Below are 22,514 nucleotides of genomic sequence, written 5' to 3' on the forward strand. Positions count from 1 at the left end.
ATAATTCTGGTCACTCTTCTTTGCAAGAGAATTTTGTATACATAACATGTACAATAAAAAAAAATGGCCTATTCCGTGAATTGATTGATAAAAGTGTACTGTAATTCCGTGCAAAGATCCCACTGCGAACTTTTATAAGGGTAACTGCACAGTCAGGTCATAAACGGTGATGTCACAATCAGCCACCGATCTCAGCCTCTTAACGGTAGACTCTTCATAGACATGGTCTGTCTTTTCAATGCTGATTAAATGAAGGCGGGTCATGAACAGAAAACGAACAGAGCTGGGTTTTGTAAAGCAGTATATGACAGAGATGTAGGACATATTCCCTCCTATGCACATGTTCACCGTTCTATATAACTAGCCTGCAGTACAGCAGGCAAGCAGTTTTCTGAATTGACTGGCTGCTGATCTAATTGCCCTCCCTTTTCAGTCTTTAGAGATTCTATTATTTCTTTATCAGGCATAATTCTGTTTCGCTTGCACACCCGCTGCCTTCACTCTCGTTTCTCTTCTTTCTCCTATCTCCCTTTCTCTCTTTTCCTCCACTTTCTCCCCTCTCTCTATCATTCTGTCTCTCTGCTTTTCTTTTTCCCTTGTTTTTGCTCCCTCCCTCTCTCTTCTATCACCTCTTTTTCTTTCGAATAGAGCTACCCTCTCCCCCTCTCCCTGCCTCTCTGCCTTGTTTTCCTGTCTCTTTCTCTGCAATCCTTTCTCCCCCTCTTTCCCTTCCTCTCACGTCTCTCCACCACTCTTTCTCCCATCTCTAAACCCTCCTCCTTCCCTATCCCCCATTCCTCCCTTCTCTCTTTCTCCCTTCCTCTCCACCTCTCTCGCTTTTCCCCAGCCCTCTCTGCGCTATCCTTATTTAAACCCCTTTTTCTCCCTCCATCACCACCCCACACTCCCATTCCCACTCCTTCTCTGTCAGCATCCTTCACTTTGTTGCTAAGTTACAGTTGCCCTAGTTACCTAGCCTCTGTCTTGCTCTCTTTTCCTGGGACAAAGTGATCACACTGCACTGTCACTGTGCCCCCCCTTATTGAGGATTTCCCAGAAAGGATTGGGGGCTTTAGAGCAGGAGCAAAGGCTGAAATCACACAGGATACAGAACACTCTTTGCATTTAATTAATTATATATGTGTGTATGTTGGTATGTATGAATGGACCATTATGCATCTATGAGGGTATAGGCACGTGAAAGCAAAACCGTATTGAATCCAATCCAAGTGTAATGCATTGCAAAGCACAGTCAAATTGGTAAAGCATGCTCTAAAATATAATCAGATATAAATACATTAATACATTTTATTTTTGTTTGTTTTTGCTTTGTATTTTGGTGTTTTAACCCCTATTAACAGCAACATGAATTATTAGCATAAGAGTTTGGGAATAAAGTTAAACTGCATAAATCACTGTGCAAATGTGCATCTGTCAGCCTTTAAAAAGAGTTCCATTGATCTGATTGTAAATAAGAAATACAGAGTTTTCTATAGAACTGTACTGGGGAAATGAAAGACCGAGCGACTCCAAGACAGGCAGCACATAGAACAACAGATAATTACGTCTGTATGTATATTTACTGCTAATTGATCTTTCAGCCCAGTCGGTAACTGGTGTCTTGCCTTCATCAATGGCAGAGGGAAAAATCAGTCTGGGCTGCTTGTTTTCTGATGAGAGCCCTGGAGCTTCAGTAAAGAAACACAAAAACAATCCTGCTGCAATCTCGCAGCTGGCAGGCAGCCTTGCGGAGCTGCTCTGGTTAGCTCTGAGAGGCTAAGCAACACGGGGGCTGGTCAATACCCTGGCTTTACATGTTTTATCTTTAATATGCTTTCTATACCTCTCTGTGCTTTACAATGCTTCCCTATGCTTTACCAGACCTCTCTGTGCTTTACAATGCTTCCCTATGCTTTACCAGACCTCTGTGCTTTACAATGCTTGCCTATGCTTTACCAGACCTCTCTGTGCTTTGCAATGCTTCCCTATGCTTTACCAGACTTCTCTGTGCTTTACAATGCTTCCCTATGCTTTACCACACCTCTCTGTGCTTTACAATGCTTCACTATGCTTTACCATACCTCTCTGTACTTTACAATGCTTCCCTATGCTTTACCACACCTCTCTGTGCTTCACAATGCTTCCCTATGCTTTACCATACTTCTCTGTGCTTCACAATGCTTCCCTATGCTTTACCACACCTCTATGTGCTTTACAGTGCTTCCCTATGCTTTACCAGACCTCTCTGTGCTTCACAATGCTTGCCTATGCTTTACCATACCTCTCTGTGCTTCACAATGCTTGCCTATGCTTTACCAGACCTCTCTGTGCTTCACAATGCTTCCCTATGCTTTACCAGACCTCTCTGTGCTTCACAATGCTTGCCTATGCTTTACCATGCTTCCATGTTGCTGTATTACTTTGCTATGTGTTTACTGTGTATAAGGGAGTAGGGTAGTAACAGGTGCCTCTCTTTTCTCTTGGCATTTCAATTGGTCTTTCATGGTCTTGGTCCATCTGAACTTCATCAGCAACACTGCACCATATAACGCCTATCAAGACCAGGCCCCCTGTGACACCTGTGTCTGTGATCCGTGTAAGACACGCTTTACAGAACCGCTCTCCACAGTAGATAGTATTTAAGGTTCACCGAGGCTTTATTTCAATGATAACCCCGATGCCCTCAAACTCATGAAAGGTTTTAACTGCCTTGCCCCGTTATCTGGTAGGCGCTTGCGCTGCTACCTCTATAATGAATGTCATTTTAAATTCGTTTGTCGACGGTCGAATAATGTTGCAGAACTGACCGTTTCTATTGAGAGTAGATCTAGAAGCGCACTCAAACAAACCGAACCGCTGTGTCATGTATTATTGACCTGTGTTGAGGTTTATAAATAGGCTTACTGGATCTGTAGCGTCAATGGAGGGAGCGTTGCATTGGTTACGCGCTAAACTCTATGCTAACTCTATTCACAATGCCATTACGAATTTAAACTTTTATAAATAATTATAATTAGGGTACGGTACTCAAACATAACTAATCGAATCGTAATTATTGCAATTAGCAGCAGTTGCTAGTTCTCACAAGGTATTGGGCTTGTTTAAGCGTTTCTTCATTATTATTATTATTATTATTATTATTATTATTATTATTATTATTATTATTATTATTATTATTATTATTATTTTCTGATAGTTTAAGGACAGCATTAGTGAGCAGTAGGCCCTACGAACAGACAAAATAAAAAGATACGCTGGGGTCAATCAAGAGTTAAATATTGAGGCGGGATACACTCTCCCTCTCTCTCTGTCTCTGACTTTAAAAGCCAGAGAAAAAGACTTAAAAATAAAACCGTTATCTCGCGTGCACTCAGCCGTCAAAACAGAAACGGTAAAGAAACCATTACCGGCTGCTCTCTCTCTCTCTCTCTCTCTCTCTCTCTCTCTCTCTCTCTCTCTCTCTCTCTCTCTCTCTCTCTCTCCCTCTCTCCCCCTCTCTCTCTCTCTCTCTCTCTCTCTCCTCTCACACACAGACTTACAGTCACAGAGACAGAACACAGCTGCCGATTATTATTATTATTATTATTATTTTAATTAAAAGCCGTTGTTTTCTGCGCGTTCATCGTTCACTACATCTATATTTGGAGATAAGAATAAATCACAAGAACAACTCAACGATGCAGGTAATTAATGATCAACAATACTAGCATCATCGTTATTAATAGCTGTTAATGTATGTGTTTCTTTAATGCATTTTTATTTTGCTATTTCGTATTATTAATAAATGCATGTAGCCTGAATAATGTAGCATATATATATATATATATATATATATATATGGCTGTGGTGGTGTGTACACTCAGGCTATATTTGGTATGTGGGTGTCACAGTCTTGAACGACTATATTAATAGCAACAGTGCCGTTATTTTGTGGGTGTCTTCTTTATAATTAAAAAAAGTAGCATTTCATCACCGATAGTAACTGCAAGTCATATCACATTTAGACGTGTCCCCTCCGTTAGTTAAGTTTATGACTTTTTTGAGAAACGAACTTGTTTTTCTCGGGTACGTACTGTCATATCAACGGGTGTTTATTATAACAGAGCGCGGTGTTTATTATGACAGAGCGCGGTGTTTATAATGTTTGCTACACTTTCCAAGCTGTTGTGAGTTGGGACTTTTTTGTTTTCACTGTGTTGCTGTCACTTTATCATCCGCTGTTGAAAATATGAGCGCTGTTTTTTTTCTATATACGTTTCCAGCAGTATAAAAACACCATTTGGAAGTAAAAAGGAAATCCCTACTCTCTCTGTGTTCTGCACTTTGATGCAGGTCCCAGGATGGAAATAATTGCACAGGAGTTTCACCCATTCCAGGTTTTACTACGAGCTTAACAAACGGAAGAAAAACAAAACAGCAAAAATATTAACTGTGCAAAACACTGTTAAAACAAAGACGAATGTGGTTTTAACTCAAGCCCCTCACTCTCTGCAGGAAAATGACCCAGTAATGTGTCTGCCCAGGCTTATTATACCAACATTGATGAACTTGTGACCTGCCCAGCTTTGTCAGCTCCCTGCTCGGGTTCTTTCCAGCAGGCAGGCTTTGTTCCTGGTCCGCTTTGTTTAACCTGCCGTTTCCACTGCCCGCCCCGCTGCTCCACCACCCCAGGGGTCTCTTGGCTCTGGCATGTAAACTGGGCGTCCCTTCCGTGTCTAGCTGCCGTTTGGCCCTTGCTAAATTATTTAAAGCAGCTTTTGCGTTTGCTTGAGCGCGGCATTGTTGACTGCGGCTGGGATTACGTTTTGATTATGGCAGTGATAGCTTTACAGCGTCTTTGTTAGAGTGCAAAATTACAGGGGCACGAAGAGTTTAAGGCTTTCACAGTTTGAAAGTCAACCAATCTGTAATGAACCACAATTATTATTATTATTATTATTTATTTCTTAGCAGATGCCCTTATCCAGGGAGACTTACAATTGTTACAAGATATCACATTATTTTTTTTACATACAATTACCCATTTATACAGTTGGGTTTTTACTGGAGCAATCTAGGTAAAGTACCTTGCTCAAGGGTACAGCAGCAGTGTCCCCCACCTGGGATTGAACCCACGACTCTCCGGTCAAGAGTCCAGAGCCCTAACCACTACTCCACACTGCTACGACAATTAATATTGCTGTCGGTTTGATCCATTCCTGGTTTCACTAGGAGTTTAAAAGACACACCTGAGCTTGTTACCTCTGTACGCTGTGGCTGATCAAGCCTGTATTAAAACCTGAATGGGTGAATCTGCTGTAAAGGGAGTCTTATTAACATCCTTGAGGTTGCTTCCTTTGTTGTGTGAAAAGCCTCACTGTGCATTAAATTGAACCCAGGATTTATTTAGTTTCTCACAGTAAAACAGGATGATCACGAAAAAGCTTCAACATTCACAGCATCTTTAAAATCAGAGCACATGTTTCATTAGGGCACTTTCAGTAGTGGAAAGCTCAGGAGAGTAAATAAATAGCTTTCAAGTTAAGGTGGGAAAAAGCAGTAACTATAGAACTATGGGCAATTGGGATATGCAAATATAAGCATTACAAGAGCCAATCAAATCGCATGAAAGTTGCCGAAAGGCTTCCACATTCACAGTGTTTTAAAAGTCAAAGCACAGTAACTGCAGACATGTTTCTCCTTGCTTAGAATGTATGTACATATAATGTCTATTCATGTGTGTATGCATATATGTACTGTATGTATGTATGACTCATTTTTATGAAGGCGGTGTGGATGGTTGTTTATCAAAGATTTCAAAACACAATAACTACCTTCACATTTCATGAATCATCCCCAAACATGTGTCACACGTAGGCTGCTTCATAGAGACCTCCTGATACACAGTACACTTCAGGAAGAGAGCAGGCAGGGGTGCACAAAAAACCCTAGTTCTAAAATAGAAGAGTTACAAACTCCTTCCCAGTGAAGTTGCCACGGCAACAGATCCTCGCAGAAGGAAGGAGTTGTGTGAGAAGGATTGCCTGTCTCAGCCCAGCTGTCTGTCCATTCACATGCTTTCAATCGACTTCAAATGCCAACCTAGAACACTGCCACCATACCCGAGACTAGCTAACAGATACAGGGGCTATTAATGAACTAGACAGGGACTGATCTGAAGACAGTTACTCTTGAATCGAATTATATTTAATTATATTAATCTGTCTAGTGTGTGTATATTATATATATATATGCATGAGAGTATATGTATGTATGTTTGTATGTGGTTGCTGTTGCATAGCAGTTTGATCCATTACTGGTTTTATAATAAGACACACCTGAGCTTGTTACCTGTACACCGTGGCTAATCAAGCTCATAATAAAATCTGGGACGGGTGAAACTGCTATGCAACAGGAGTCTTATTTCCATCCCTTCTGTCAAAACGGAATCGAAATAAATTATACAGCGGCCAAACAATGTGAAAGATACAAACTTCTTTTAATGGATTCTTCACAGATGGCGCTTGTGTTTTCTAGTTTTCTTTGTCAAGTTGAATGTAAGGCTTGATTTATTATTATTATTTATTTATTATTTATCCAGGGCGACTTACAATTGTTACAAGATATCACATTATTTTTACATACAATTACATTATTTTTTACACATTATTTTTACATACAATTACCCATTTATACAATTGTGTTTTTACTGGAGCAATCTAGGTAAAGTACCTTGCTCAAGGGTACAGCAGCAGTGTTCCCCACCTGGGATTGAACCCGACCCTCCGGTCAAGAGTCCAAGAGCCCTAACCAATACTCCACACTGCTACCCCTAAAGTGATTTGCAGCCTCGCTCCCTCCCTGCACACAAACACATATCTAGAACAAGACGCAGCCCCACACTGAAGCAGGCACGACACACAGATCAGTGTTGCGTGTTCAAAACATGTTGCACCATCGTGCTCTCAAACCACAAACAAAAAAATCATTTCTTCTTTTCACACGCAGAGATGTGAAACTGATCTCAGGATCTGCTACAAGCAAATATGTTGAAATATGAGCTCTAGTTTTTTCTATATACATTTCTAGCTGTATAAAAACCTTTTGGATGTAAAAAGGCAATACATTATTTTTCTGTTTTCTGCACTTTGATGCAGGTCCAGGGAAATAAGACTCCTATTGCATAGCAGTTTGACCCATTCCAGGTTTTACTAGGCGCTTGATCAGCCACAGTGTACAGGTAACAAGCTTAGGTGTGTCTTAGTAAACTCATTGTAAAACCAGGAATGGATCAAACTGCTATGCATTGGGGGTCTTATTGCCATCCCTGGGGTTTATTAAAAAGGAAGTATATCTAGCCTTTTTTTGATTTCTTACAGATTTTTTTAGTTTTTAGCAACATTTTCAAGAACATTAGTTTCTTCAATTTTCACTTGAATTTGAAGGTTTTCGTGAATTTTAATTAGTGGTAGACAGGTTCTCAACTGCAGAGAAACACACGCATACATTTCATATGTGGACAGACAGACAGACAGACAGACAGACAGACAGACAGACAGACATCAGATTGTCTATAACTATTAGATACTAAAAAAAAAAACCGTGATAAATGAAATGACTAACATTTCGACTAGAAGTCTCTCTCAATGTTTTTCATGTCAAAGTTTATTACGTTTCTTTCAGTATTTCTAAAGAGAGACAGATCGGTCGAGATCTTTTCTATTTCAATCAGCTCTGGAATCAGACAATAAACTCAGTCCACATAATATACACTTCTAGATCATCTGACTTTTCTAACAGTTCTGTCCTTTGCCCCTCGTTGGATTATGGATCTCAATGCTTTTATTTTGTCATCCTCAACATTTCAGTTGTATTTGAAAGCCATTGTGAAGAGTCTACATTGTCTCCCTTCTTTTAATAATGCATATTGACTGATATCCCTATTCACAATAGAATTCCATACACATTTCTAGTTGTGTTTGAAACCTTTTTCAATTAGCTTCTTGCTGTTGAATACTAAAGTGCTCTCGATTGTATGGATTATTTTATTGACGATGGCTCTCTGTCTGATATTGGATTAGGCTGCTGATAATTGCCCCCGTACGGGTTGATTTCAGTGACACCAGGGTTAAGGCAAAGGGGATTGGCTGGGAGAGAACGTCATGGCGAGGTGGCTGCAGGTACAAGCCACTCGCTCACCTGTGGTCACTGAAGAGACAAGAGGCTCCAGCCCCTGAGGTGAAGCTCCCAGTGCAGTGACTGAGAGGCACTGAGAGCTCTGCGAGGGCATTGAAGAGCCCTTGACTCAGTGAGATCAATCGGGGAGAGAGAGAGAACAAGTGAGGGGCCGTTCAAAGAGAAATCACCTAGAACTGAAGTGTCTGACAGCACTGAGAGCCCTGTGATAGCTGAGAAAATAGCGTGCTGGAAAATGAATGCACATGGGTGTATGTATGTATATATGTATGTATGTATGTATGTATGTATGTATCTATCTATATATCTATGTATCTATCTATCTATCTATATATACACAGCAGACATATCGCTCTGACCACACGTTTTGCTTCACCCTCTAGAATGAACACATTGTGCTTCATAAAGTCATATGAAACCTGCTGATTAAGGTTATGTTAACATATTGAATTACACACCGCTTTGTAGTTTTCCATATACTTAATAATAATTATAATAATAATTTCTTTCTTAGCAGACGCCCTTATCCAGGGCGACTTACAAGATATCACATTATTTTTACATACAATTACCCATTTATACAGTTGGGTTTTTCCTGGAGCAATCTAGGTAAAGTACCTTGCTCAAGGGTACAGCAGCAGTGTCCCCACCGGGGATTGAACCCACGACCCTCCAGTCAAGAGTCCAGAGCCCTAACCACTACTCCACACTGCTGCCCAATGAATGAAAAACTGACAAAAATGGAAACATGTGACATTTTGAAATCTATCATAAAATACTGTATACTGTTATGCCTTCTGCGACATCATTTTAGGGTTTATTTGATTGTATGATAAATAAAAAAATCTAAATTTTGTTCATATAGTAAAAATAAAAGATGTCTCAATCCTAAAATTCTAGGTGATGCAAAACTTTTGGCCATAGATAGCTGTAGATAGATACGTGGAGTGTCGCAGAGTGGAGTGTCGTATGATGCAATTTTAAAGTCATTTATAAACAGAAAAAAAATGTATTGGACTTGCCTTTCCTATACTACGAGAGCTGACAGGAGCTGAGACACACACTGAGACACACACACACACACATAGCACATACACACACACACACATAGCACACACACTGAGACACACACACACACACATAGCACACACACACAGCACACACACACTGAGACACACACACACACACATAGCACATACACACACACACACATAGCACACACACTGAGACACACACATGCTGACACACACATAGCACACACACACACTGACACACACATAGCACGCACACACACACTGACACACACACACTGAGACACAGACACACACATAGCACACACACACAGCACACACACACACACACTGATATACACATAGCACACACACACACACTGACACACACACACAGCACACACACACACACAGACACACACATAGCACTCACACACACATAGTGCACATTGATTGTCTGTTAAGTGCAGTTTAGCTAGCAGTTCTGAAATCTTAAAACAATAACAATAATAATAAAATCAATGTTGATTTCATTTCACACTTACAATGAGCATGACCGCTGTCTCTGCATTCTGAGAAAACAGGAAATAAAGACGCGTTCGTAAGGGTATGAAACCCATTTTCTTTATTAGATTCCATTCCACACCATTTCCATTCCTAATACATTTGTTCTTCTTTAAAGGTCTCTGGGGTGCAACACTATAAAGCTTCCCATCTCATACATGATGGTCCGCACCAAATAGCGCCCCCTACCCCCCTCTATTGCTAATTAGCATATTATTGCAAGTCCTGTATGCAGTGCATGGGTTCAGATACTTTACATGCCTTTTTAAATCACAACTGCTGTACAGAAACGTTTTTTTTTTAAGTTGAGAAAATCTTTTTTGTACTACCACAGATTTTGCTTTTGCGCTTGCTTTAAAATAGGATCCCTGTTTTTTAAAGGGTTAAAAAATAACATCAAAAGCAGAGCAGAAGTATCTAAAGGTCTCTCAGAGGTCGGAATACGACTCCTATTGTATAGCAGTTGCACCCAGTCCAGGTTTTACTATGGGCTTGATTTGCCGCAGTGTGTAGGTAACAAGCTCAGGTGTGTCTTATTAAACTGGTAGCAAAACTAGGAATAGATCAAACTGCTATGCAATGGGAGTCTAATTTCCATCCCTGATTCTGCATTTACAATGAGGTGTCTGGCTGCAATATATTGTACAGATATCTCTGCTACCTTCTTCTTTTCCCCTAAAAAGACTACATCTCTCTCTCTCTCTCTCTCTCTCTCTCTCTCTCTCTCTCTCTCTCAGGACAACGGGAAGGAAGTGGATGGCAGTCTCCTAGGAGACGCCAATGGGGTGGAGCCGAGCCCGGGGGGGCACAAGGACGGTGTGAAATGGCAGAAGCCCCGCCTCTCCAGGAAAGCGCTGATGAAATGCTGCCTGGTCAAGTGGATCATCGACAGCACCGCCTCCCAGGGGCCAGGTAGGGGGCGCTGTGGGGAGAAAGGGGGAGGGAGGTGGGAAGGTGGACTTATGCAATTTTCACTGACGTTGCAAGGTTGTGGCTCCATTCCATTACCATGGTTGACAAGGCAATGCGTGGGGGCAGAGATGCTTGGCACTCGGAATCACCTTTAAGAAGTGTTGATCGGCAGGTATTATATAAAGAAATACCTTTTAAAGAACAGCTGTCCTTCCCTCACCTTTACAATGCAGTACCACTCAATGGCAGTTCACTTCCGCTCTGAGTGTTTTAAAAGCCGGCTGGAAGCGCATTCTCTCGTCCCGGGTGCTGGCGTATTGTAGTAATGGATGGGTTTATTTAATACCTGCAGATTTTTAAATACTTCTTGAAGCATCAGCACACCCTAATATTTATACAAGTGCTTTACTACAGCTATGGCCAAAAGTTTGAGACATAATTATTAAAATGATATCACAAAAGCCTACCAGAAGCCGTAATAGTAGTGCAGTGTTTCATGTTAGATTTCAAAATGTCACATTTTTAAATTTTGGTCCATATATTGAAAACTACAAAGCGGTGTGCGATTCAATATGTTAACATTATTCAGCAGGTTTCATTCGACTTCATGAAGCTAAATTAGTTAATTCTATAGGGTGATGCTAAACTTTTGGCCAAAGCTCTACACATTAACACAACACGTTGACTAAAGGCCAAATTAAACCTTTAAAATTAGACTTATAATAGATTTTGCTTTTAAACAGTCCTGCGTGCAAGCCCACACACCTATATTACACATACAAGCCCACTCACATTACATGAGACTTCCATTGCATAGCAGTTTGATCCATTCCTGGCTTTACTATGAATTTAATAAGACACACCCGAGCTTGTTACCTATACACACTATTACTAATCAAGCTCATAATAAAACCTGGAATGGAATGCAGAAGGACGCTTATTTCCTTCCCTTTAGCTTTAAGTCTTAAAGAGTAAGTTTAACATTTTAACCACCTCCCCTTGTCCTGTGTGTGTTTTTTTAACTGAATGAACGAATAAATAAAAAGCAGGTGGTGAAGTACAGTGTTAATGATACATTGTACTGCCCTGACCTCCCCACTCTCATTCCTCTAGAGATGATGTGTGGAGTTTTTATTACTCAGCCTGTCTTGCATTAGCATTCTGCAAGTCTTATTCCCATCCCGGTGAGCTCACGCTAATAGGAAAGACATACTAGAGCCTGGACTGTCTTAGAAAAGAGTTAGAGAATGAAAATCTCTCACAAATCCAATTCCATGGCTTTAATGAGATCCTTTATCAGTGTTCCTGTCGCCACGTCCCATTGCAGTGCACAGCAGTGCACATTCATAAGCAGCTCCTCTCCCACGCCTCTCTTCAGCCTATACCAGACACAGGCGCTGGGATTATATGTGAAACAGGGCTGTGTAATACACTGATTTGGTTCAGTGGCAGTATTGTTATTGTGTCTGTGAGTCAGTCTGCTACAGATGGGTCTATCAATGCCTGTAAGTGGACACTGGTGTATAATAGTCTCAAGTGGGTGCTTATGCAGTTTAGGGGTCCACTTAACTCGGGGGTTAATAGAGGTACCAGATAATGAGGGATGCTATTTTTGTTTCCAGATCTAATGTACTGCCCTTGATTTACAGCACCTGCCATATATGCTCCGGTTCCTCTGTGTGTAGATCAGGGTTTCGTGTCTTATTGCTGGTGTCAGCAGCTGCATGCCCACCTTTGCCTCGTCGTGTTTTAACATAATCTTCAGGTTTGAACAATACCAGCAGGGAGCAGACTAATCTGGTGAACAGGCGCGACCACGCTGTTGCTGTTAAAAACGTTTGGGGTGCATTAAATACATAGTTACAGTACACTTTCTGTCATTCAAGGAAAGCATTGGTTTTTTGTATTGTGCATGTTATGTATATGGAATAACTTTTTTTTTTTGGTTGTTGCAAAAAGTTATTTGCAAACTGTATAATTCTCGCCTGTCAGACAAAAAGTTACCGGATCTGGAAGCACGTACTAACCCCTGCTCACACCCCAGCGTGTGCTCGGTTCATCCGGGTAAAACAAGCCCCCCCCCCATGAATAATAATAAAAAGTCTGATCAGACTTCAATCAATTTGATCAATCGCTGAGAAGCAGGCGGTGCTGTGCTGTGAATGGGAGCCTTTGTGACGTTTATTGTTTACTGAAACTGTATCGCGTCATGTTATCATCTCAGGACCACAGGACCTGGGATCCCTTAAAAATATGGCAGAGAGCGATTCCAGGTGTGCAATACGTACAGGTGTATAATATGGAGACATGTCAACAGCATTCTCACTCAGGAATTCTAAAATAAAGCTATTTGACTTTGTTCTTCTTGTTTTCCCCTTGCATGTTCTGGCGAGCCTGTCTCCTGTGCTGTAAGTTTGGCACTTTTGGGGGACAGCAGCACCTCTTGGTCAGGAGTAGTCTCTCTTATTCCATTAGAGACAGGGTCCACTGCACATGTTATCCATACACTGTACTGTACTGCGCTGCCTAGCTGATGTACTGCCCCTCTTCCCGCCCCCCCCCCCCCCCCCCCGTGTCTGTGTACTTCACTCTATCTTGTCAGCATCTACTAGTATATGTATTGTAGTAGGAAATAGGAATATTTGGGGATAGTTAAAGTTGCCAGTAAAAGCCATTATCATCATGTTTAGTTAGAGTCCAAGCTATTATTTTATTACCGTTGTGCCTATAACTGTTTAACTATAAAGGCTACAGGTACATGTTGTACATGAAATGTGCACACACTAGGCTTCCATAAAAAAAAGAGTGAAATAGTCTGAAACTCACCCTGTTTAGTACAGAGAACAAAAAACACAGAAAACGAGACGCTTTTTATAAAAAAAAAAAAAACAACAACATTATTTATTGTTTATACAATTTCTTTCAGCATGGTCAGCTCAAATCTGACAGTGTGCAATGAAACGTCAACATGTAGGGAACATGGGAAAAAATTGAACAAATTGGATAATAAATAAAGTAATTATAGCCGTATATACAAAAGGGACCAAACCAAAAAAAAAAAAAAAAACTGAACAATTGAAAAATGTGCAAAAGTAAAAAAAAAGATCATACTAAGAGTGTGAGGCTGACTATTTAAATAACCTTTACAAACACTGTGTTTAAATGGTTTAATTAGTCTTCTCGATTATTTAACAATGTGTCCAGGTTTGACACTTTTTATGCAGTGCTGCGGGCTCCTGGTGCAAAGACTGAACTCGATGCTCCTCATTTATTACAGCAATAGCGACACTGCCAGCAACAGAGGCAGCATTACCCATACATGCTACAAGAGCAGCGCACAAATCCGTGTTTACAATGACAATGTGCAGCTCCTATGGAGAACGCAGACCCGTCAGGGCAGACCTGACCTGTCAGAAAACTATCATGGGAAAAGGCTTCCTTAAACATTACTTAATTGTTTGAGTATCACTTCAGATTCCCTAATGAGCAGTGAACGAGGGGATAACAAGCCACGAATTGCGTCAAATCCTCTGTTTTCAAAATCTGTGGCGTTTCATACTAAACTCTTTTGTTGTATAGTCCGTGTGTAAGAGGTGTTTTGTGTATCGCAACTTTCGTTATACGTGTGTTAAATGTCCCTTATTAAGACATTTCGGCACCGACAGCTTTGAGTATATAGAGCCCACTATACTAACACATGCCTGTTACATCCTGGCTTTAATGTAGATCATTAAACAACTTAATTTGTTTAAACCTTATTTAAACTCTTATCAGAAGATACAATCAGGAGTCTGTGTGGTCCAGTGGTTAAAGAAAAGGGCTTGTAACCAGGAGGTCCCTTGTTCAAATCCCACCTCAGCCACTGACTCATTGTGTGACCCTGAACAAGTCACTTAACCTCCTTGTGCTCTGTCTTTCGGGTGAGACGTTGTTGTAAGTGACTCTGCAGCTGATGCATAGTTCACACACCCTAGTCTCTGTAAGTCGCCTTGGATAAAGGCGTCTGCTAAATTAACTAATAATAATAATCAGTTGCTCATTTTGACCCTTTCGACGACGCTGTCTATATATGAGAGACTGCGGTGTGTTCATTTGGCTTTGGCCAGTTTAACTACATTTTGTATAGGCAAACCTAACTAGTAATATGTGATTGTAATAAAGTGTGGCCTGCATTTATTCTTTTTTAAATGACAGATGAATCGCTTATTAAAACGTTGCACCCTCGTTTGCATGCAGTTTCTTCGTTCTGCATACAAACACCTACATTAAACCAATTTTACTACTAAATGACTAGCAGGGATCACTCGAAATCTTAAAGGGGAAGAAAATGTCAGGGAAAAACAGCAACCCAAACTCTAATAATATTCATTTACTAACCCCTAAAAAGGAAATATTTAATATACAGTTGTAGTCAAAAGTTTACATACCCCAGTGGAAATTTGTAATTTCTACACATTTCTTGAAAACAAATAATTATAGGAAAAGTCTTGCTTTTGTAGATGAGGGAAAAAAGTTACAAGAAATAGGTGTCTACAATTATTTATTTCAGCAATTTTTTTGCAAAACTCCAAACATGCTAATTCAAAAGTATTCATACCCTGACAAGGAAAATGAAGTTAATAGCTAGTTGAGGCACCTTTAGCAATAAGAACCTCTTTTAAACAATTAAGATATTTGTCAACGCAACACAACGCAAAATTGGTCCAGTTCATTCAAATTCCGAGGACTTCTCTCGTGCACAGCCTTCTTCAACTCATACCAAAGATTCTCAATCGGATTTAGATCGGGACTCTGACGAGGCCATTCCAGAACCTTGATTTTATTCTTCTTTAACCATTCTGAAGTAGATTTTGACGTGTCCTTTGGGTCGTTGTTTTGTTGGAACGTCCAGTTGCACTTTAAACCAAGTTTTGTAACAGAGGGTTTCGGATGATTGGTCAGTATCGCTTGGTATGCTATGGAATCCATTTGACCATGTATTGGAACTAACTTTCCTGTGCCATTAGAGGAAAAACAGCCCCATAGAAGGATAGTACCACCTCCATGCTTGACAGTAGGTATGGTGTTCTTTTCTTTGTATGCCTCACCAGGCTTTCTCCATACGTTACAACGTTTAACCAGAACTCATATCCATCATTCAAATGCTGTTTTGCAAACTCCTAAGCGATTATCCTTGTGACATTTTCCCAAGAGTGGCTTTTTCCTTGGCCTGTGGCCATTGAGACCTTCACCATGCAATACTCGACCTATGGTTGAAAAGGAAACCCCAGTCTCACTTGCAGCCAATTCACTTTGAATATCTTTGGCAGTCAGTCTCGGATTGTTATTAACCTTCCTCACAATTCTTCTACTTGTTCTTGGTGAAAGAACCTTCTTTCTTCCAGACCAAGGGAGCGTTGTGACAGTACCACGAGTCTTGTACTTCTTGATAATAGAAACAATAATTGAAATTGAGAAACTCAAATGCTTGGAAATCTTCTTGTACCCTTCTCCAGCTTTATGACAATAAATCATTTTCTGCTTAAGGTCTTCAGATAGCTCTTTACTTTTTCCCATATTGACTTATTGGTAATGACAGCAATCATCCTATGCCTTTTATACTCTCTAAGAATGTTCACCTACAATCCAGCATTTTCTAGACTATTCTAGAATTAAGAACATAAGACCATAAGAAAGTTTACAAATGAGAGGAGGCCATTCGGCCCATCTTGCTCGTTTGGTTGTTAGTAGCTTATTGATCCCAGAATCTCATCAAGCAGCTTCTTGAAGGATCCCAGGGTGTCAGCTTCAACAACATTAAAATTAGGTTCTGCATTATCATATTGATATTTCTAGCATCTTGTAGACAATACTATCATAGCATCAAAGGGTATGAATACTCTTGAATTAGAATTTTTGGAGTTTTGCAAAAACATTGCTGAAATAAATAATTGTAGACATCTCATTTCTTGTAACTTTTTTTTTCCTGATCCACAAAAGCAAAATTTTTGCTGCAAAAGATTTTTCCTAAAATTCATTGTTTTTGAGAAATTTCTAGAAATTATAAATTAAGTTCTTAACTAAAGCTACTTGTTCACAGTTAAAAAAATAAACTACCCCTTAAAATGCAGCATGGTTGAGTAACTCCCTTATAAACGGCTTATTTTCAAATAAAAAAATACAGAGCGTTTTATTCATTCTGCTATTTTTCAGTTTCCATTTGAAAATAAGTAATTTAATCGAGCGCATCTTTAAACAATGAAAGTAAATAGCTCAGTAAAGTCTTCTTTTTTAGGATGGCTAATTGCTGATCCAGGGGACACAGCCAAAGGCTTCAGCACTCACTGCAGAGTCTCAATAAGACATGTAAAAACAGCGAAACACATTAACAATGCTGCTCCACATTCTGCCTTGAATAAACTAACAAACTGCTTGCAACTAGCACCCGTGTAGGAGGTTAGTGACAGAAAGAGAAGGGAGAATTGAAACGAGCCATTTCCACGATGGATTGCTGGTGTGAGATCGTCAAAGACATTGTAAATGACACAAACTGAACTGATCTCAAAGACATGCAGCTGCACAGAACATGGTGCGCAGCGCTGATGAATTCAGTCCTGGGCCATGCTTTTGAATTTTGAATTTTTTTTTATTATGGTTTCTTTCAGGAAGAAGCAGGCAGGTTTTTGTAATAGTATCTGACAGGCATGCACACACAGGCATGCACACACACAGAGCATACACACACACAGAGCATAGACACACACACAGCATACACACACACACACAGCATACACACACACAGAGCATAGACACACACACAGCATAGACACACACACACACACACAGCATAGACACACACACAGAGCATAGACACACACACAGCATAGACACACACACACACACACAGCATAGACACACACACAGCATACACACACACAGAGCATAGACACACACAGAGCATACACACACACACACAGCATACACACACAAAGAGTATAGACACACACAGAGCATAGACACACACAGCACACACACACACACAGAGCATAGACACACACAGCGTAGACACACACACACAGCATACACACACACAGAGCATAGACACACACACACAGCATAGACACACACACAGCATACACACACAGACACACACAGAGCATAGACTTACACACACAGCATACACACACACAGCATACACACACACAGCATACACACACACAAAGAGTATAGACACACACACACACAGAGGAGTCACACACACAGAGTATAGACACAGACACACAGAGGAGACAGGAAAGGGAAGAGGAGCAAAGGACAGGGAAGTGAATGGAGAAAGAGAGGGGTTACAGTAATTTACACTTGAGTAAAAAGCTTTGAAAATCAGCCACTTGATTATAAATCTGCTCAGTCAGTGTTGTGCTGCCACCTGGTGTCAGGAATAGGAACATCAACCCCTCATGGCTAGAGAGCAGCAGAACGAAGAAAAAAGGTCTTTATCTCCCTCTAGTGGGCGATTTGTGGAACTGTTGTACTGTGGATACTTCTTCAGATGCCAGCTCCAAGAGGGAAACAGGGATACATGTGAGTTTTATCCCCTGGGCTAAAACATACCTTCTAACTAGATTCTGTGATGTTGTGCTTTTATTTACCTTTTTTGATCTCATCCCAAAATAGGGACCCTTATACACTGACCGTGTCTGTCCGTCTGTCACACTTTTACATTACATCCCGGGAGAGCATGATACCTGCCTTCATGACCACACCTGTGTCATGCACTCCTACCCAGGTGTTGAGTGAATACTGTATTGGAGAAATGTGTTTGTGATGTAGAGCATTCTGTGCAATTTACCATTTTCAGCTTAAACCAGGGATGGAAATAACTCCTGTTGCATAGCAGTTTGATCCATGTTACTATGTGTAACAGGGGAGCTCTGTGCTGACTGTCTGGCGCATACGTGGTTCAGCAGGAAGAGGGCAGTCATGGCAGTGAGACACGGAGAGGTGAGTGAGGGGTGTGGTCTCTCCCTCTCTCTGAGTGGTTGGGAGGCGGGCCTTGGGGCCTGTCGGGCCTGTCGTTCTTCCGCCCATTCAGGAAGAACTACAGCGGGAGTTCTGTTCATGAACTTGAATTGGAAAAAACAAACAAACAAACCAAAAAAAACCCTTACAGAACGGCAGTGTCCGGAGCGAGAGGAAAAGACAGACAAGCACGGCTAAAGAAGACTGCTGAAAGCTGCCATAACTGTTTGCATTTACATACCAGAGTTAGGGGGAATACCTGGGCCACCCCACAGAGTACTATGAGGGAATACCTCAGTGTAGGTTGGAGACCCGAGCTGACCGGCTTAGCGGCAGTGGGGGACACTGCACAAAGCAGCACCTTTTATTTTGTAGTTTTATTACTGTGTTTTATTTCCCCTTTTTCTTTGTGCTTTTTGTTTTCACTATTATTTTGAGCACCTGTGTGTGTGTTACAACCTGCCAACCTTTTTTTACCATTGCTGGTATTAGGTTGTGCTCTGAAGCAGTACCACAGTGCCACCTTGTGGTGAAAATAAATCAGTGTGCCAAGTGGCCTTTCAAATAAAACCTTCTGTCTCCCGTGTGTCAGTGAATTGCCCACCACCCTGCCACACTATGCTAAATAAGACACACCTGAGCTTATTACCTATTCCCAATCAAGCTTTTAGTAAAACCTGGAATGGGTGAAACTGCTATGCAGTAGGAGTCTTATTTACATCCCTGGTAAATTAATAGCAGCTCAGACAGTTAAACGGACAGACAGCCTCCACAGCTCAGATTATGATGCACTCAATAACCTGTGTTATTGAGTCCTCAGCCAGTTACAACTGGACTAGCGATTCTCTCTATATCAGTAAGTTAAAATGTAAGTGTGACATACCGACAGACAGACAGCCAGCCCTAGACTCTGATACACTCAAGACTTGTGCTAGCTGGTAGAATAGCTTTAGCAAGTTTCATCGCAGTTGGACCAGTGACTCTCTAGAGTACATAACTCTAAAATGGCATTCAGACAGTCGCACAAGATTGTATGCCTCTCCTTTATCGCTAGGCAGAGATATTCATTAATCATGCTCAATATGTATAGTGACTCCAATCAGAGTGTTGAGTCCTTTTTCTCCTGCACTGATGCACAGTCTCTCCGGTTCGTCAGGGAAGTGCTGTGTGCCTCTGAGTGGCACAGTAGGGTGGTTGCTTTGCAGTAAATATCTATCCTGTGAGTGCTCTGGCCAGTAGTTCTGCTGCTCTATAAGAGGAGTCTGGCTGAGTAATTGCAGAGACTTCTATAAATAGCGACAAATTGCTGCTGGATCAGTTGCGGTCTGAAAGCCATGATTGTATTAGCAGGAAGCGTGAGAGAGCGCTCAGAGTGCGGTCACAGTGTGTTTGGGTTTCAGAAGCCGCGGGGAACCCCATTAGCACTGTGTTAGCAGGTATGGGAGCGAGAGAGAGCAATGTAATGCGATGTTTTAGTACCCCATATGAGAGAGAGAGAGAGAGAGAGAGAGAGAGAGAGAGAGAGAGAGAGAGAGACTAGAACTACCATTGCATATAGACCTTGATCTATAGAGAGAGGTGGATACACAACACTCTCTTATACAATGGGATTAAACTAGCTACATACACCCTTCAGAACACGCTATTGAGAGTCTCAGAATATGGGGCTGTCTGAGACAGCAATTTCACCCGTCCCATGTTTTATAAAACCAGCAATGGATCAAACTGCTATGCAACAGGAGTCTTCATCCCTGGACAGTAATTGGTGCATAGAGGTAGGGTGGCGATCGTGATGACAAATTGTTCAAGTTCATCCCAGACGTGCTGGATCGAGATTCAGGGATCAAAAGTCTATAAACCTCCACTGTTTGTTTTCAAATAGTGGAGGTATATATGCACACACATATATATATATATATAATTAACATTTCCTGGGGCGGGTTCTTTGTAAGGCTGGGATTACACACAGGCTTTGGCAGAGGATGAGGGGCTTTGGTGTTCTTTGCAAATGTTCTTTACAAACGTTACACAAAACAAACAAAATAGTCAATCAACCAAACAGGCAGAGGTGTTTCAGTCTCTTCGTGGGTTCAGGCCGGGTTCATTACCGTGGGTAGTTTTCATACAGAAGTATGGTCCAAGTGCCGTTCGGGTTCTCCAGTCAGTCCTAGTTCGTCATCGTTGGGTGTTCAATCCTTGATGCCGATGCCTATTCCTATTCCTATTCCTATTCCTATTCCTGTTCCTATTCCTATTCCTATTCCTATTCCTATTCCTATTTCTCTCCTATATTCCTATTCCTATTCCTATTCCTATTCCTATTCCTCTCCTCTATTCCTATTCCTATTCCTATTCCTATTCCTATTCCTATTCCTCTCCTCTATTCCTATTCCTATTCCTATTCCTGTTCCTATTCCTATTCCTATTCCTATTCCTATTCCTATTCCTCTCCTCTATTCCTATTCCTATTCCTATTCCTATTCCTCTCCTCTATTCCTATTCCTATTCCTATTCCTGTTCCTATTCCTATGCCTATTCCTATTCCTATTCCTATTCCTATTCCTATTCCTCTCCTATATTCCTATTCCTATTCCTATTCCTATTCCTATTCCTCTCCTCTATTCCTATTCCTATTCCTATTCCTGTTCCTATTCCTATTCCTATTCCTATTCCTATTCCTCTCCTCTATTCCTATTCCTATTCCTATTCCTATTCCTATTCCTCTCCTATATTCCTGTTCCTATTCCTATTCCTATTCCTATTCCTATTCCTCTCCTCTATTCCTATTCCTATTCCTATTCCTATTCCTATTCCTGTTCCTATTCCTGTTCCTATTCCTATTCCTATTCCTATTCCTATTCCTCTCCTCTATTCCTATTCCTATTCCTATTCCTATTCCTCTCCTATATTCCTGTTCCTATTCCTATTCCTATTCCTCTCCTCTATTCCTATTCCTATTCCTATTCCTGTTCCTATTCCTATTCCTCTCCTCTATTCCTATTCCTATTCCTATTCCTATTCCTCTCCTCTATTCCTATTCCTATTCCTATTCCTATCCCTATTCCTATTCCTCTCCTCTATTCCTATTCCTATTCCTATTCCTATTCCTATTCCTCTCCTCTATTCCTATTCCTATTCCTATTCCTATTCCTATTCCTATTCCTTCACCTGCCAGGACCAAAAGACAACAAAAGAAAGCCCAGGGTGCGGTTAAGTAGAGCAACCTGATTGGCATCACCTGCCTGCAGACTTACCGTGATTACACCTGGAGACAGGTGTGGCTGTTCTGCTGCAGTGTGGAAGTTTCCACTGAGCTGTCCGTGGTCCTGACTCTGTGGAATCCTTTGTGTTGCTGTCCGTGGTCCTGGCAGAAGGCACAGATGTAGTTATCCATCCATCAACAGTCCAAAGCACCTTTGACCATTTTTCCATAGTTTCTGTGTCCTTGTGCATATTTGAGCCTTTTAGTCTTGTTCCCCTTTCTTAACAGAGGTATTCTTACTGCAACACATCCTTTAAGTCCTGATTTCAAGAGTCACCTTCGTACTGTTGATGGATGGACAACGACACCTGTGCCTTCTGCCAGTTCTGTTGTCAATTCAACGCTTGTCTTCTTTCTGTTCCTTAAGGATATTATCTTCAAGTATTGCTCATCCTTGTTAGACAGCTTTTTGGGTCTTCCAGTCCTGGGTTTGTCAATTACAGATGATGTTTCTCTGTACTTGTTGATTATGCTTCGGATACCACACCTTGAAAATCGAGCGATGCAAGCTATTTCACTCAATATTTATACACACACTAGACAGATTAATATACAGTTAAAGAGTAACTGTCTTCAGATCAGTCCCTGTCTAG

The 22,514-nt window shown here is 41.0% G+C and overlaps 1 protein-coding gene across 1 annotated transcript in view; it reads left to right on the top strand.

The window, feature by feature from the left end:
- The first annotated feature begins 3,541 nt into the window (after positions 1–3,541).
- LOC131706750 (calsenilin-like) overlaps positions 3,542–22,514 on the top strand; it is an 84,464-nt gene continuing 65,491 nt past the window's right edge. The window contains exons 1-2 of the mRNA XM_059008436.1: positions 3,542–3,683; positions 10,487–10,661. Of these exons, the coding sequence (XP_058864419.1) occupies positions 3,678–3,683; positions 10,487–10,661 (181 nt within the window). The 5' untranslated portion in view covers positions 3,542–3,677. The remainder of the gene's footprint in view (positions 3,684–10,486; positions 10,662–22,514) is intronic.

The sequence above is a fragment of the Acipenser ruthenus genome, chromosome 37, assembly GCF_902713425.1.
Source record: "Acipenser ruthenus chromosome 37, fAciRut3.2 maternal haplotype, whole genome shotgun sequence".
In the NCBI taxonomy this organism is placed as follows: domain Eukaryota; kingdom Metazoa; phylum Chordata; class Actinopteri; order Acipenseriformes; family Acipenseridae; genus Acipenser; species Acipenser ruthenus.